A 16,886-nucleotide genomic window follows, 5' to 3' on the forward strand; every position below is an offset into this window, starting at 1 on the left:
TCTGAATCAACTTACCTGTAACCTGCACAAATCAAATCAATGAGCGGCCACACGAGGCTGGTTATCAACTTGATAGATTAACCCTGGGTTTCCCTGCGCGTTCACATGAAAGGGGTGGCGTTAGCAGAATCTGACCAATCACAATTATGGATAAGAGGAGCCTAATGCCAGCGGTGCGACTGACTTGAGAGAGGTAAAACTTTATTATTAGAAAAATCTAAAGAGGTTAGAAGCACCGGGAGGAAGGTTAATAGAGTTCAATATTGTTCAAATTACAACTCCATGAAAAATGATTATACAACTATAATCATTTTTTTTTTTTTTTTTTTTTTTTTTTACCTTTATGCATTTGTTGTTTAAAGCTGAACAAAATCCAGAATCTGGGCAAATTTGATTAGGTCAGCAAATGCAAATAAATGCTGTTTTGACATCGTGTATTTATAGAGCGATAATACTGTAAAATTGTTTTCCAGAGAGCTGATTGGTCAGTAGGCGGTGATTTCATACCAGCTGATCTCTAATCTCAAAACCGGCTTCAGAGCAGGTTATGGTCACAGCATGGGTTTCCATGGAGATATTGCTCCTTTAAGAAGTGAACCACCTTCATTGCGCAGGAAACCCAGAGTTAATTCTGAAGTTAGCTGGATAAGACAAAATCCAAGTGCATAGTATGGGCCTCTGGTCTCCTCAGTTCCCTACGGAAGAGGATTAGGGCCACCGAAAACAAAAAGTGGGCACATCTTGTTTTTTTTCCTTTTCCAGAACAAAGTCAGACTGAATTTCTGAATTCTGACAAAATTCTAGAAAAGAAGAAAAAGACATGCCCACTTTTTTTTTTCCTCTGTGGCCCTCTTCTGTAGTTTAAACATTCACTTCTATGTTCTACCGTGAATTAAAAAAACAAACAAACAAATGTTCTCATGAAATTCGCAAATCATTGCATTGTTTTTATTTACATTTTACACAGCAGGATATCGTTTCATCCGCCTATGAAACAAATGATCTGATTTCTGTTTACAGCCTATATGAGATATAAAATTTTGAATCACATGTAATAGAAATGGAAGTAACTATGGCAGCAGAAATGAGTGGGAAAGAAAATTCTCTTTTAATTTTTAAACTAAGACATTATCCTGGATCGTGAACTTCTTCATGACTAAGTTCAACAACACACTACATGTGAGGAATAATGGCTCATCAGTGGCTATATCTGATTTTGAAATGAATGCTTACTATGAAATATGAAATGAGACTCAGTAATCATTATCGTTTGGTACAAATTTAAATTTAATGAAGTGAAAGTCATTTTCAGAAATCAAGAAAAACCAAACTCCTCAGTGGATTCACATCTTCGAAACAGCTACCTTTCAGTTAGTCCCAAAACAGATCTGCAAGGGTACAAACTTAAAAAAAAGAAGACAGGGATGAACACAGGGAAGGTGAGTAGTCACTGCTCGAAGTTCAGAATCGCCCCGAACGTTCTCTGTCTCTGGAGCGACGTCTCTCATGGTCACGGCCGCCTCCTCGACCCCTGTCCCTGTCTCTGTCCCTGTCCCTCGAGCGAGACCGCCTGTCTCTTGATCGAGACCGAGACCTGATGCGGCTGTAGGTGTGAGGAGGTAGAGGATTAGGAACTGTGACAAAATGTGAAACATCCCAAGGTTTAACAACGTGCCTGACATGCAAAGTTTGTACCTCTTCCTTCGACGGCCGTAGAGCTCTCTCCTCAGCTCACGTGAAATGGGTTTCAGATGCATGAAGTTACAGAAACCACCACGAGTGCATTCCCTGTGGAGAGAGCACACAAAGCAGATGAAAACCAGGGCAGCAAGAATCAGAGTACTCAGAGGACATATTTCACCCATCTCTCTACTATACTGGCTTCTCTTCATTGGTTCCCTCTTGAATCAAGAATCTAATTTAAAATACTTCTCATCACATACAAGGTCTTGAATAATCAGGCCCCATCTCATCTTAAAGACCTCACAGTACCGTATCATCCAAATAAAAATAAATAAATATTTTTAGGATTAGGTTAAAACTTTTCTTTTTTGCTAAAGCATATAGTTAGGGCTGGATCAGGTGGCCCTGAATCCTCCCTTAGATATGCAGCAATAGCTGTAGGTTGCTGGGAGATTCCCATGATGCATTACATGCATCTTTTTCATTCCCCGTTTTTTCTCTCCAATCACTATGACTTTATACACCACTCTCCATTTAATGATTAGTTATTATTAATCTCTAGCTGTTCCATACAATCTTCTAAAACCTGGTTTTGCTGGAGGTTTCTTCTCATTAAAAGGGAGTTTTTCCTTCCCACTCTCGCCAAACCACTTGCTCACAGGGAGTCATCTCATTGTTGAGTTTTCTCTGTATTATTTTAAGGACTTTACCTTACAATATAAAGCGCCTTGAGGCAACTGTTGTTGTGATACGGCGCTTTATAAATAAAAATGAATTTAATTTAATTACTTTTCCCAGGAATAATCAGAAGCTTCTACTTAGAAACTTTACCTTGAACTTAAAAAAAGAAGTACTCATGAGTGGACTGTGACAGTGACTTTCATTAGGCACACCATGAATAGGATACCAAAAACTGCTTTAAACTTTAAACCTCTAAAATGAATCAGCTAATTGGCAAATAGGATTTACTGCTGATTAAATGATCAGAAATTGCCGAACAGATCTGAGTTTCTGTTTCTCTCTGGCACAAAAATGATTTTTAAAAATTTTTTTTTTTATATTTTTTACAAAAAACAAAATTTTAAATAAATAAATAAAGCAAGGTAAAATAATCAAAACTGGCCAAACCTATACCGAACAAGAATTTCACCACTGCTAAACAATATCATATTTCTACCATCCTCACTTTAGTTCAATAAAACAATTAAATACTGAACTACTGGAAGCACATAGCTGGTTTTGCACATGAACTCAATGTTGGAAAAAAACAAAAAACAGTTTAGGACACTGTCTGAAGCTTTATTACATGTGGTACACAACATTCTCTGTCACAACTGGAAATACTGTGTTGGCTTTGGCTGAAGCAGCTGGCTAAACAGAGCGAATAAAGCAACGGGGGGGGGGGGACCAGGCATCTGCTCACTAGCTGTGAATTTACCAAACTTTTATAATCTGACATCAGCATAATCACACAGATCCTGTATCAGAAAGCTGTGTTGGATATTCCTGTTCTGGACCTTCTGTAAAGACTTTTGGGGTTAAATAAAGCTTGTAACCTGTTTCCTTTGATGTAAAACTCACCCGATCTCATACTGGCGACAGCAGGCTTCTCTAAAGTCTGTGACAGGAGACAGCTCAGCGTGGATGGGCTGTCCATTAAACCACCGATTGTTTAGGTCTATCACAGCCTTCTCGGCGTCCTCCTCTTTACGAAACTACAAAGAGAGATGGCAGCCGAAGAGAAAAGTTATGTCAGTGGATCAAAGCCAAATTTCGCTACATTTCAGTGAAAGTGGAAGCCTGACACTCACCTTCACATACACGTTTCCAACTAGGTGGTCACCGAGGTTGTCACATACGTTCATTTCCTCCACTTCACCGTACTTTTCTTCCATCTCTGTGAACACCTCCTGTGAGGAAATGATAGAGAAGTGAAGTCTGACGTTATGTGTGCTGTGTGAGCATTGACTACAACAAATCAGTTAAGAGCCCGTTAAAGGAAAATATGCACGATTCCTTTCTCAGTGGGGAGCTGAAGAAGATATCTGAACCCACTCTTCTATTTGTTCAGTGAATGTGCAATAGCGGCTATCAGTTAGTTAGATAGTATGTAAAATCTATAAAAGAGCACCGCAATAGATCTTTTTCAAAATCAATGAACACAACATTTAGCTGTTTTAACCCAGGCTGTTCCCCGTATCCAGTATTTATCTTACACTAAGCAAACTGACTGCTGGTTGACGTTCACCATACAGACATCAGAATGACATCAGTTGTCATCTAATTCCCCAACAAAAACTGTTTTTTGCATGATGTCACACTAATCCAACAACTTTGCATCTTTTATTTTTGCGAGGAAGTGCAAAAAAAGAGCAGCACATTCAGAGCAATGAAAAAAAAAAACACTCCAATGGCCAAGGTTGATGACTGGTCTTAACAGATTAACTTCAAATCGATTCTTAGTGTGGGGGTGTTTAATCGAACTTATTAAAACAGTCAAACTACCACAAACAGCCAAATGCTGCACACAGTTTTAGTTCTTGAGAATGGATCTTCATTAATTACCTTAAACACAGTTAGAAAAAAATGCACCAGTGGAAAAGCGGTGCAGTCATGGTTTGAGGCAGAGAGGCACAACATGAGAAATACTTCACAGGGGAATGAGTTACCTCAAAGAACTCATCATAGTGCTCCTGCATCTCCGTGTCGCTGATGGTACCTAGTGGTTAGAGAGATAATTCACAGTTTCAGCAACAAATACTAAGTTGCATAAAATAATTGCTTGCAATGACATCAATGGTCAGTTCACATTAACTGCTCGTTTTCAGGTGGTAAATGTAATTAAAGAAGTGCAAGTTCATTTCTTTAAATTAATAGGTGTGAGTTAGCATTCATAATAACTGATGAATTAAAATTTAAAAAAGGAAGAAGAGACAGGAGAAACACCCTTAAACAGAGTCATGAGCGGCACTGGCAACATATGGTTGGAGCAAGAAATAAGGAGCTGATCTGAGCAGAGTCAGGGAGAGCTCGGATCTGTTTGGGAAATCTGTTTATACTTTATATGCTTGAAAGTAAACAAAACATATCAGCAGATATATTTAGATATCAGATTTTAATATCAGCAAATATCATTATCAGTCTTAAAATCCCTGTATGCAGAACGCTCTTTCAGACTAAACCTCAGACTCTAATGTTAATTTGTCTGTGATCCAAACAACACAGGTTAAACCAAGCTAACCTTTAAATGTAACAAATGTCTAATAAGATTAAAAAACAGCTAACCAACAGTTTGTTATAAATAACAGAATAAATAAGTCCAGTGAATATGTGCTTAAGATGTAGACATGAATAATGTATACACAGTGTAATTGTTGCTATATTCCAGATAGAAGACCCTTCTTAGCTGGCGTGTTTCTGTAAGTACAGCTAACACATTGATTGTAATTAACTATCTAAATAAAAACATTAGAAAGGGCTTGATAAGCTTCGCTTCATTGTGTCACTTTAAACCTCAACTGCTGCCTACTCACAGCAGTACAGGTGGCAAACAGACACCACATGGGTAGATGGTCAATAAAAAATAAAGAACTTTTCCGACACTCACAGACCACAGTCATATTTTAATAATAGTAACAATAATAATAATAATAATAATACTAGTAATAATAATCCATACTTTATCAATCCTGTAGGAAATTGCTAAGTCCTCTACATTTAACCCATTCACTCAGTGAAGCAGTGGGTACGGTACCTTGACAGTACCTTGCTCAAGGGTACCTCAGAGGAGCCATTCGGTGGATCTGAACCCCCGACCTTCTGATCATGGGGCGAATACTCTACCTATCTCTGCCCTATTTTTTTTTTTTTTTTTTTTACTTACAGGTCAGGCCGTCCACAGACTGGGCGCTGTTCTGGGGGTTCCGGTAAATGTTCAGGAGGGCAATCGTCTGAAGCACAAAAGTTGATGATGATGAGCACTTATACACATTGGGTATCAAATTATAATATTTAGCAGATCAAGCCAATCCCAAAATCAAAAATTTTGATTGTAAAGTACACTTTTAATTTGTGTGCAGTTTATTAACTCTTATCTACCATTTCTGTGAGGTCTGTGCTGCTCTTTTATCAATTTGAATACTAGAAATAAAACTGGAGGATCGGCAACTTACCTGGCTAAATGTCGGCTTATTGTGTAATCTGGAGCAGCGGTCACCATGTCGGCAGGCACCAATTTTAAAATAAAAAGAGCAGTTCACCCTGCAAAACAAAAATATATTAAGAGCACTCAAAAATGGGAGGCTGCACTCTGGGGTGAGGTAAACATAAAAACAATAATTGTTTTTCTGTATTCAGAAATATTAATAAACAAACTGATAGCCTAAACGATCTAGATGGGACTAGAAAACATACAACTCATAACAAATAACATTAAAAAGAACAAGAATGGAAAACCCTCCAGTGTGAACTCCTGGTAGTTTACAAGACTACTGACATTATTTCTTATTTCATTGTATCTTCTTCTAGCTGCTCCTACCTCAATCTGCCTTTCCTCCTTCACTACGTTTATCAATTGTCTCTGTTGTTTTTCTCTTTTCCCTCTTTCCTAGCAGCTCCATATTCAACATCCTTTGTCCAACGATAGAGAAGCATCTTAACCTGCTTCTCTATCGTTGTCTCCAAATCACTCAACTTGAGCTATCCTATTTTACATACATACTCATTGCTAATCCTGTCCATCAAGGTCATTCTCAATGTCAATCTAGCATATTCAACTGTCTTTTTGTCAGTGCCATTATCTCCAATCCATACATCATAGCAGGTCTCACCCCTGACACTCCTCCTGCCTGCACACTCTTCTTCAACTGTTGTTTTGGATGACTGTATAGCACAATATTTCAGAACTGTTTACAAAAAATATGATCAATTTCTTAATGGAGTATATTTTTTGTAATATGTAATACACCTAAAACTACTGCTGGTTATACATTCCACTTTCACTTTACATGATCATTAACTCAGTATTGAACCGTTTTCACTCAGTATTATTATTATTACCTTTAATTAAAAAAAATGTTAATAACAACCCATGAAGTTTTACACGTTTTCATTTCAATGTCTGCTTTACATTTCTATAAGGCTGCGTTGCTCCATTAGGCATAAAAACGCTTATTTGTTGGCGGTTCAGCAAATTAACTGTTACAACTCGGAAAGAGGACAACAGAAAACAGTACAATGAATAAAATAGCGGTCAAGACAAATTTCAAAGACGAAGTTTATTTCCATAAATGCGATTTAGGAGCACTTGTAGTATGTTGGACGTTTCCATTGTTTCAAACACGTGTGAGTTTTACAAAGTATGATATTTGTTAACGCCAATAAAGGGTCTAGTTTGTGCACCACTTACACTCAACTTTGATTAGTGAATTAACTATATTTTCATTTAAAGTTACTCGCTGTGATTGCTTTCTGACCAGCTCAGCACTGTCCATCACCCAGATGTTGCTAGCTAGCTTTTAGCACGAGAAGCGCGGTTTTTCACTTGCGAAAGCTAGCATATCGCGCTAGCAGATAAAGCCACAGAAGCGTAGCCAGCTGCATGCTGTAAATACCACAAGACCAAATCCTGTCAGTAAAAAGTAGCCAGAGGATAAACAGATGAAAATTAAGACTGAAATTACCAAATTAAGATTAAATACTTACTTATCTTTTTCTGTCCCAAAAATGGATGCTAGGTACTCCGCCATCTTGGCTCGCTTGTAGCGTCAACAATTGTATTTCCGGTAAAGGGCCTCCAAAGTAAAAGCCTAACCTCTGTCTGTGCTAATACCGTCACAATTTAACAGTTTATTAGGCAGCCATGCATAGTATCTTTGTAAAATTATTATTTTTTTTGCCAGCATAGGGAACTATCATTTAAATTTAAAATGCAAAATGTGCTCAACAACATAATGGTGGCATCATTAAGTTAAATTATCCACTGTACAATGAATGGTTAAAATCTATTTATTTATGTGTGGGCTCAAGAGTTAAAGTTTCTTTTGTTTTTTGCCCTTTTTCTTTATTTTTAAGACCAGACACTCCAAAAATATTCCGCAACATAGAAAATCTCAATTTCAGTCGATTCGATTTTCAGTTTATCATTTCTACAAAAGCCCCATTAAAATACTCTGTGATCTATAAACAAGCTTACAGAATTTATATATGATTATCTATTTGATATGCAGCTAATTCGTCCCTTAATCTAGACTTGATCTAGCAAATCTAGAGTTGAGACATTTCAGAATTCACTAATCAACTTAAACTTGTTTTAAATTCAGATAAAATTAGGTCTGTAATATAGACACGCTTATTTAAAAGTATCCAGCCAGTCCATATTGAAACAAAATGAAACTACTGATTCTTATGGATGTTTAAGACTCTGCCTGGATGCTAGTCTCATTTTTAAGACCCATGTGGAACACCTATGAAGAAAATTAAAAGCAAAGATTGGATTCATATTTTGAAACAAATTGTTTTTCAATCATCAGTCATCGCATAGCTTTACAAGTCACAATTTGTCTCTGTGTTATTATGGTAATATTGCTAATATGCATGCTTCTGCATCCATCTTCAAGTTTCTTGATTCGGTCTCACAGTTGTAATTTATCAAAGCTGAAGCTTTTCTTATTCAACCTTGGTATAATATGAAAAGGTGCGATGGTAGCATTGTGTGATGTTTATTTCCAAAGTTATACTGCAAAGATTGCCTGATTACCTCTGCTCTTTGATTACTATTAAATTGAAAATTAGATTTAAATGGAACAAGCAACAAGTCTCTGATTTCACTGGAACATTTTATCTGTACTTATGTTCTTGTATTATCCATCTGTCTGAATCCCTGTATACTTTTTCTTTCTGTACACAAATGTTTTTGAAAAGGAGAGCTAAATCTCAATGCATCAACCTGTTTAAATGAAGGATTTAACAATAGTTCACATGTATGTGTGTGTATACATTTTCCTTAAAAATGGTTTAATAATTTACCGATTTAGCTTTCTTGATTACATTTTCATATTACATCATTTAAAAAAAACCAAAATGATAAATTACTGCAACGTCTAACGCCTTGAAATACATGAAAATGATGCACAAAACCGACTTGCAATGTTTTGTAAATAAAATAAGGAAACATGAATGCTATGGACTTCATCAAGAGATATTTATTTAGCAATCTTTATATTTTACATGTCAAAACATTACAGGTATTCAAAAGGAAACATAACCAATGTTTAGTGGATAGACTGGCTGGTCCATTGCATTATGTTTGCTGCTCCTTTAAAAAAAGGAACAGCAAAAACACATGTAGGGTCTATTACAATCACAGTACAATTAGAATAACACTTTAATGATTTATCTTTCCTATTAGTTATAATCCCATCAGTTATAATAATGCACATCAATACAGTCATGGACAAAAAAACTGAAACTAGACCCTGAAAAGTAAAGTTTAGATATTTAGTTATAATGTCATGTTTGTTATAAAGCACTTTTCACAGACAGACACAGTCACAGTGTTCTGTACAAAATAAAAAGTAGGAATAATCTGAAATAAAAATATAATAGCAACTTAAATGCAGTTTAAAGCAAAAAACCCCAACATGTTAGAAAAGAGAACACCAAAAAAGCGATAATAACATAATAATCTTAGTAGAAATCTGCTTTTTACAGAGATGGTGTGTGTCAAAAGGGGAAAATTCAGCCTACTCCTAAAAGGAAAAAGAAGTTAAGAAAGGGGATCATCTGGGGATGCACACAGCTCTTTTTTTTTTTTTTGCCCAGAGGAACTGTTGCAAATATTTGAAATAGCCCAGTACAACACTTTTACTTTTTCACACGCTTTGCATAACTGAAAACAGTCTGTAGCATACATTAAGGGAAAAAAAAAAAAATCAGTTACGGGAGGGCATGGTGATAAAGCCCATCATCGTAGTAAACTGGTGATATTTATGGTAATATTTTTCAAGAGACTACCTTTACATTTACAGTTGTTCCCATTAAAAGGCAGTTTTATTTAGCCATTAATGCTAATCTAGTGAGCATACATCTGGACTGGACATTTGTTCTTAAATTGCAACAAAGTTGGAGCTGAGAAAGGCACGTCCAGCTAGTATGGAAACATTTAGCTGGCGGTTTTTCACTACACAGACTTTAAGGTAACTACAGTCTCTCCGGTTAGTCTCCGCCCCTCCTCAGAGTGAGTGTAGTTGGCTAAAAACTTGCATGATATCACTCGACTGTGTGCATTTTTTGCCGATTATCTGCCACAATAGAACATCAACATCTCTGAAGGTCTAAATTTTAAGAGGTATGATTATTTCAGAGACAGATATACTTGTTGTGAGGAAAATGTACCACACCGTCGTCACGTTTGTTGTATCTGGGGTGTTCCCGCTATTTTATGTAGCTCAAGCAGCAAAGCTAACCTAGCTAGCGTGTTGTTGATTCCTAGTCAGCCTGCTGGGAAGAGGCCGCCCACCTACGAGGCAGAAACCCACAGTATTAGCCAACTTCCACAAAGGCTAGGCTAACGCTGGCTCCCTCGGACTTTTGCTTCCTCTTCGGCTTGAAAATAGAAATAACGTTGGTTGTTATAGCAGTCGCTAGTTAGCTGTTTTGCTAACAGCACAGTGGAGAAGCTGCGTACTGTCGCGGTGCTGATTACCGTCCAACCACAAACTCAGGGTGGGTATAATTCCATACGCGGTGAAACAGATTTGTTTTTGTCCTTTCTTCCCCTTATTATCCGTTTACATGTTTAAACGAGCGTTGTTTCAGTGTATCTCGGTCGCTTTCCTCTAAAACTTGTTGTTGGATCGATCATCGCTGCTCTCGGAAGTCTTGCAACGCTGTAAAACCTTAGCCAGGATTTCCGGCTCCTTTCCATTTGCCCTATGCTGTTTTGTTTCCGTTTATTCTATTTCCGTTTTAAAAGTTTTCTACGTGCAGAGTTAAAGTGTGCTTTAACAAAGATTTGCTGAAGTTACGAAGCACTCGGAGTTTATAGGATATTTTCACGGTTGTTTAGCACGCCGGGATCGATGGTTGTGTAATGCAGCTGCCTCGCCCCGCGTTGCTATATTGAAGCTAACTTGTTTTTTTGTAGGCCTGCTTCACTGTACACGTGTAGCCTAACGCATAAATTTGAGTTTGGTGAATTTTTCCAACACGTTTTTTGGACGTGTAGTTATACTTGCTTACTATTTTCTGTAACTACTGGCCTACTAGTTGGCCTTTAGAAGCCACAGCCTCGCCCTCGAGTTGGCTAACGTTAGCAGTCACTGAACTGTTGTAGACGGCCAATGAGGAGTCGAGGCTGAGAGGCCTTTATGGTAGAAAACCCCCATCAAAGTGCCCTGTTTTATTTAACAGGCACAGTATGCTCTTTAAGTTAGATGACAGTGAAGGCGTCATTGTTATTTACACTGTAGTATGCTTTAGTTGTTTGTATTACTTCGATTAAAGAAATTACAACATAAAGGTGTTATTGTAGTGATATTGCCCTGTTAATAGTTTCCTATTTATTTTTAAACTTTTAAAGAACTTAATTATTAGTTCCAAAAAATAAATAATTTATTAGTTTAAAAGATCGATTAAATATAGTTTTTCAAGTATGTTTTATTTTAGGAATGTGTTACAAGATTACAAGCTATATCAAAACAACCACTATTATGTTTATTTTCACTTTATTTTTACTTAAACTATTTTTAAGAAAATAAGTTTAGTAATTTAGTAGAAGACTAAAAGATCAATTAAAAAATATTAGTTGATTAATTTGTTAGTTTTTGCCTATATAAATATATGTGGACCAGTCCTTACATGTGTAGTGACCTCCAGAGGCCTGTTTTGGATCTGAAAAAAAAATCGTGCATCTCATGTTATAAAGTTATTCCCCCCCCCCCCAAAAAAAAACAAACAAACACATGCATTGATAAGTCAGTGCAGCATGGTGTTGTGTTGGTGTTGAGTTGGACTCCTGCCCAGCTGTGAACGTGAACTGGATAAGCAGGAGAAAATGGATGGATGGAATGCCATTAATAATCAGTACAAACATCAATGTGATGTGCTGGATAGATTTTTGGGTTATCTAATTAAAATTTAATTTAACAGTTAGTGAGGAGGAGGATAGAAGCTAATTGTAGTTTTATTGTAGTTTTAGTTTAATTTTAGCGTTTTTTTTAAAGTAATTGATTAGGTAGTGTGGCCAACCAAGCTCCAAGGGAGCTTTATGATGATGTCTAATCAGGAGTAATAGTAATAGTTTGTTGGTTTTTTTTCTTTTAATGTAATTTTTGTTTAATGTGTAACTTTATATTCGCGTTGGTAAAACTTTATGTCCCAACAGAATGTCTAAAAGTGAGCAAGAAGAGATGATAGAGATCGAGATAGATGAACGGGAGAAACAGGCATGCCTGGAAGAAGGGTGAGAGAGATGATTGCATAAATAAAAAGTTCATTTTGCTCATGCAGCAGCTGTGTTTTCACATTTCTGTGTCATGGTATTTGATTTGTAGTGTTGAGGAGCAGACCATTACTGCGTCAGACTTGATTCAGCAAGATATCGACATAAACGAACCAATTGGTAATCTGAAGAAGCTTTTGGAGCCTCGTATCCAAATCTCATTGGATGCTTATGAAATTTGTTTGCAGGACATTCAGGTAACAATTAGATAATGATACCTTTCGCGATCTGTTCATGATTAAATTATTTTTGTTTGGTCCTGGGTTGAACTGTTTCTCACTGCTATCTCGCTTTATCTGTTCTTTTCTTCTTAGCTCCACCCTGATCACAGTCTCTTCGATCAGGGAGTAAAGACTGATGGCACAGTGCAGCTCAGCCTGCAGATAATAACCAAACCAGGTACCAAAAGGATGACACATTTTATATCAAGTAGTCAAGTCAGTAAAGAGAGAGTACATTTTAAAATGCATTGTTTTTACTTTTGTTTCTAGGAGAGGAGAGGCTGAACATCTTGGAGATTGTAAAGCCAGTAGAAACAGTTGAAGTAGTGATTGATCCAGATGCAGCAGGGGAAGAGGGTGCTCTGGTGGAGGAGGGACAGCTTATTGCTGTAGAGCGGTCTGCCCTGTCTGATGAGACCTCAGAGCAGGTTACTCGTTGGGCCGCAGCTCTCGAAGGCTATCGGAAAGAGCAGGTCCGCCTGGGCATACCGTACGGTGAGGAATACTTGAATGAACTACCTTATTGTAGTGGAAAACAATCATTATTGTGCTAACAAACAAAGACACAAACACGGTTGGTAATGTGTGAGGTTTCTCTCCTCAGACCCTATGCTCTGGTCTGCTGATCAGGTGATCCACTGGGCCGTGTGGGTAATGAAAGAGTTCAACATTGATGAGATGGAAATAGGAAGCATTCACATCCCAGGGCGAGACCTCTGCACTTTCACCCAGGAGGAGTTCCTTCAGAAAGTGCCCAATGGAGAGATACTCTGGAGTCACCTGGAACTCCTTCGCAAATGTAAGTCTGACAGAGGTTTGTTTCAGCTGATGGAATAAAATGTGTTTTCATGCCAAAATTGAACTAATATTTTGTGCTAATTTCAGATGTGTTGGCCAGCCAGGACCAGTCTGGAGGAGACGCCACCGTCACGATTGATCAGCGTAAGTGTTGGAGTGAAAAATCGTCCAAAAGACAATTAAAAAAACTGTTAACCTTAGACTGAAGAAGTCAAATGGATGAGTGATGAAACGTCTCTCACTGAAAACACAACATCCAGATAAACATAATCAACTTTATTGAACTATGTTTAAACTTTGTAAAATCCCTCGGCTGTTTGGGTTATCTTGTCTGATTATATATGAAATATGACCATGCCCTCCACATAGTTCTGCTCGTTAAACCCTGGACAAAATCCATATATTTAACAGGAAGTTGTTTATTAAATAGAGTTACATCCAAAACACATGTTAATGAAGAGTTTTCCCATCTGTTCCTCCAGCTGTGCAGATAATCCCAGCTCAAGTGAGCACACCCACTGCTATAAAGGTGTTGAAACAGAACCGTGGTCCCAGAGCACCTCGCATTTCAGGAGGAGAGGAGCGCAGCTCACCTGGGAACCGTACAGGTAGGACTTGGCGCACGCAGCCGCTCTCTAGGCAACTCACTTTTTGTAAAGTCAGAAGGTTTTCAAAAGTGTTCAGGGATAGAGTTTTGTCACCAGTTTTAGTTTTTATTTTTTAAATATACAATCTGACAGTAATGTTGCTTTGCATTCAAACTGAAAATGAAAAGTTTTTAGCCATTTTGTCTGACAAAACCTTCCTTAATGTGCTATTTTAGACTAAATAGTTGAATACATTCAGAATTGGCACATTTAGTAATGGTACAAAATACTCCCATTACCATTCTTAGTGTTACATTCTAATCAGTTGTGGCTGTTAAATTGTCTTTTGATTACAAATGCACACATTTTATTTGAATAATCTGATTCAAGCATTTTGTTTTGTTTTTCTGTTGTCAGGTAACAATGGTCAGATCCAGCTGTGGCAGTTTCTGCTCGAGCTTCTGACCGACAAGGACGCAAGAGACTGCATCTCCTGGGTAGGCGAGGAGGGAGAGTTCAAACTCAACCAGCCTGAGCTCGTGGCACAGAAATGGGGCCAACGCAAGAACAAGCCTACCATGAACTATGAGAAGCTCAGTCGAGCCCTCAGGTTTGTGTGTTTTGTTTAATGGAGACTTTTTGTGGCACTCTAAAGTTTGGAGCCAGACATAAGCCATTACCTCACAAGCACTGCAGACTGGAGGTTTTACTGATGTATGGTGCAGTGAGATTGACTTTAAACAGTCTTTACGCTGCCAACTTTCCAGTACAAAGTCAATTTAGAGTGTAGCTTCAAGTTAGCAAGGCTTCCTCCTGCAGACGCAGACAGCAATCTTCTTAAAACAGAGTATTTCCAGTAGTAGGCCGATAGGATGAGGCTGACTGTTTCCCTTACATGGTAATAACAATAATAAAAATAATAGTACATTTTATTTGGTGGCGCCCTTCAAACAAACCCTTGACAAGCCTGAACATTACAGCTAAAAGGGGGATTTTCCTGTTAGTGCAGCTAGCCAAACAACGGAGAACCACTTACTGCTTAAGAGACAGAGTGAAAGTGGACAGTAGATCCTTGATTTCTTAACAAAAAACTCATTGTTGCAGCCAGGGACAGCAGAAAAGTGATCCCCTTAGACTTATTTTCAGTTTCAGTGCCCTTATTTTCAACTGACTTATTGTTTTGTTTTTTTTATTAGTTAGCTAAAATAAATTACTGTAAGTCTATTAGCAGTAATTAACCAATTAACCTGGAGATGACATGTTCTGTACTGACACAAGATGGCGCTCAAAACTTTAAACACTTATTTCTTAAATCCAGCTTCACAGACAGCATGACATCTGTCAGGTTTTTGAGAGCAGGGCACCATGGTGTAAATGAGTCTTTATACATGTAGTGCAACATGCCCACTTTAAAATAAACATAAAACATAACAAATAAAATGGTCGTAGCTTAGTCATAGCAGGGTTTTGAGGTGCGATTTGAACTGTGTCAAAGAATTTAGGCGACAAAAGTGAAGTGGAAATAAATTCCAAAGATGAGGTGCATCACACGTAAAGGCTCTGGCACCCATCGCTCTGCAGGAGAGCAGCTCAAGCTGAGCAGAGGGAAGAGGTGTAAGGACGAAGGAGGTCTGAAAGATATGGGGCTGCCAAGTCACCGAGAAGGAAAATCTCGCATTGGATATGCTGTGGAATAGGGAGCCAATGAAACTGGATGAGAATGGCTGTAATATGGTCAGAGTTCTGTACCGTCTGGAGCCGATTAAGGAGATTTTCTGGGAGACCAGAGAGAATGGCATTGCAGTAATCCAAATGAGAGGCAACCAGGACATGAACCAGGACTTGCGTGCTGTGTTGAGAAGGAAGTCTAGAAATCTTAAGTGGGTGGTAGTAGTAGGCTGAACGTGATGTGGACGATAAAGAGTATTGTCCTAGATGACTTTAAGACTTTTGACGCTTTGGGAAGTGTGGACCTGACAACCATCTTCAGAAACAACAAAAGAGTTTATTTTGGGAAGTCAGGATAACTTTTATTGCCATTGATATTTAGCTGATTGACTGTCATCCTAGTAGTGATGGCCTGTAGGCAGGAGTGATGACAAGAAGTGAGGTTCTTTCTGCTACAAAGAGAACTTATCAGAATAATCAGGTTTGTTCTATTTTTACATGTAAAGCTGCTGTAATATAAAAGAACGGATACACTGATGTATTGTCCAATATTAATTTGTTGAAAGCCATCTGCATATCTGTTGTCTCTCATCAGTTGATATACTTTGGCGTGATTCTGAGTTTTGTATTTTCATTCAGATACTACTACGACGGGGACATGATCTGCAAGGTGCAGGGCAAGCGCTTTGTCTATAAGTTTGTGTGTGACCTGAGGACTCTGATTGGCTACAGCGCTGCTGAGCTCAACAGCCTGGTGACCGAGTGCGAGCAGAAGAAACTGGCTCGCATGCAGATGCACAGCATCGGGCAGCCGATCACTACAGTGACCCTGGCCACGACGCTAGACAAGGACAGCTGAAGGTCGTCATTATAGCGCTCGTCGGTGTTGCGGACAAAACGTGCGCTCCACCGCTGATAAAAAAACATCTCTCAGACACAGAAATGCAAAGCTGGTCTCTGATCAGCATGGATTACCACCTTTATTATTGTCTTTACAGTTTGATTCAAGTTAGACTGAGACAGGTAAAGTTTTTTTTAGCTTTTCTGTTACTCTAACCAAGAGAAGAGTGTTCAGGATGAAGGGAGAATGTCTTTCTGATTACTGATTGTTGCGTGCATGTCACTGAATGCTTGAGTGTGACTGAAAAATCCAGTTAAGAGCTTTGTGTTGTGTGTTCCTTGTCTGTAGTTTAGGACCATTTCCACTGTATATACCGGTACTTCATGTTTTTGATAGCCACAAGGGCAAGTGTATTTTCATATTTTCCATTTATAGAGGACCCGTTTTGTATTTTATTTAGTGTTTGTTCCCTGAATTATTGGACCCTTTTTGTCCACTGGGGGAATAAAGTGGCAAGCATTTTCTTAATAGCTCTGTGAGAAGTTTCTCTTTTCAAGACTCACATTGACAGACACCCAAACGCTTCT

At 38.1% G+C, this 16,886-nt stretch overlaps 2 protein-coding genes across 3 annotated transcripts; one reads left to right on the top strand and one right to left on the bottom strand.

The window, feature by feature from the left end:
• Window positions 1–1,269: 1,269 nt before the first annotated feature.
• On the bottom strand, window positions 1,270–7,501 carry u2af1 (U2 small nuclear RNA auxiliary factor 1). Its single transcript, XM_031734653.2, has 8 exons — window positions 7,387–7,501; window positions 5,856–5,943; window positions 5,567–5,633; window positions 4,353–4,402; window positions 3,495–3,593; window positions 3,265–3,398; window positions 1,696–1,788; window positions 1,270–1,603 (listed from the first exon to the last, which is right to left on the bottom strand). The coding sequence occupies exons 1-8, from the start codon at window positions 7,428–7,430 to the stop codon at window positions 1,462–1,464; spliced, it is 717 nt and encodes a 238-aa protein (XP_031590513.1). The 5' UTR covers window positions 7,431–7,501; the 3' UTR covers window positions 1,270–1,461.
• Window positions 7,502–8,871: 1,370 nt separating this feature from the next.
• Window positions 8,872–16,829, top strand: gabpa (GA binding protein transcription factor subunit alpha). Of its 2 annotated transcripts, none has more exons than XM_031734551.2 (10): window positions 8,872–10,407; window positions 12,068–12,145; window positions 12,237–12,381; window positions 12,499–12,583; window positions 12,676–12,900; window positions 13,010–13,204; window positions 13,291–13,347; window positions 13,686–13,811; window positions 14,208–14,400; window positions 16,098–16,829. In XM_031734551.2, the coding sequence occupies exons 2-10, from the start codon at window positions 12,069–12,071 to the stop codon at window positions 16,315–16,317; spliced, it is 1,323 nt and encodes a 440-aa protein (XP_031590411.2). In that variant the 5' UTR covers window positions 8,872–10,407; window position 12,068; the 3' UTR covers window positions 16,318–16,829. The 2 variants fall into 2 exon arrangements, with proteins under 2 accessions (XP_031590411.2, XP_031590410.2); XM_031734550.2 differs by having other exon boundaries at window positions 8,872–10,030.
• Window positions 16,830–16,886: the final 57 nt, after the last annotated feature.

This window comes from Oreochromis aureus, linkage group 16, assembly GCF_013358895.1.
Source record: "Oreochromis aureus strain Israel breed Guangdong linkage group 16, ZZ_aureus, whole genome shotgun sequence".
Taxonomy (NCBI): domain Eukaryota; kingdom Metazoa; phylum Chordata; class Actinopteri; order Cichliformes; family Cichlidae; genus Oreochromis; species Oreochromis aureus.

Excerpts from the sequence above, each read along its gene's own strand:
- u2af1 (XM_031734653.2), bottom strand. The coding sequence starts at position 7,430 with ATGGCGGAGTACCTAGCATCCATTTTTGGGACAGAAAAAGATAA. Across the intron at positions 5,944-7,386 it reads TTTGGGACAGAAAAAGATAA|GGTGAACTGCTCTTTTTATT; the intron begins GTAAGTATTTAA and ends TTTGTTTTGCAG. Across the intron at positions 1,604-1,695 it reads TACGGCCGTCGAAGGAAGAG|CCGCATCAGGTCTCGGTCTC; the intron begins GTACAAACTTTG and ends TCACACCTACAG.
- gabpa (XM_031734551.2), top strand. The coding sequence starts at position 12,069 with ATGTCTAAAAGTGAGCAAGAAGAGATGATAGAGATCGAGATAGATGAA. Across the intron at positions 12,146-12,236 it reads CAGGCATGCCTGGAAGAAGG|TGTTGAGGAGCAGACCATTA; the intron begins GTGAGAGAGATG and ends TTTGATTTGTAG. Across the intron at positions 12,584-12,675 it reads GCAGATAATAACCAAACCAG|GAGAGGAGAGGCTGAACATC; the intron begins GTACCAAAAGGA and ends TTTTGTTTCTAG.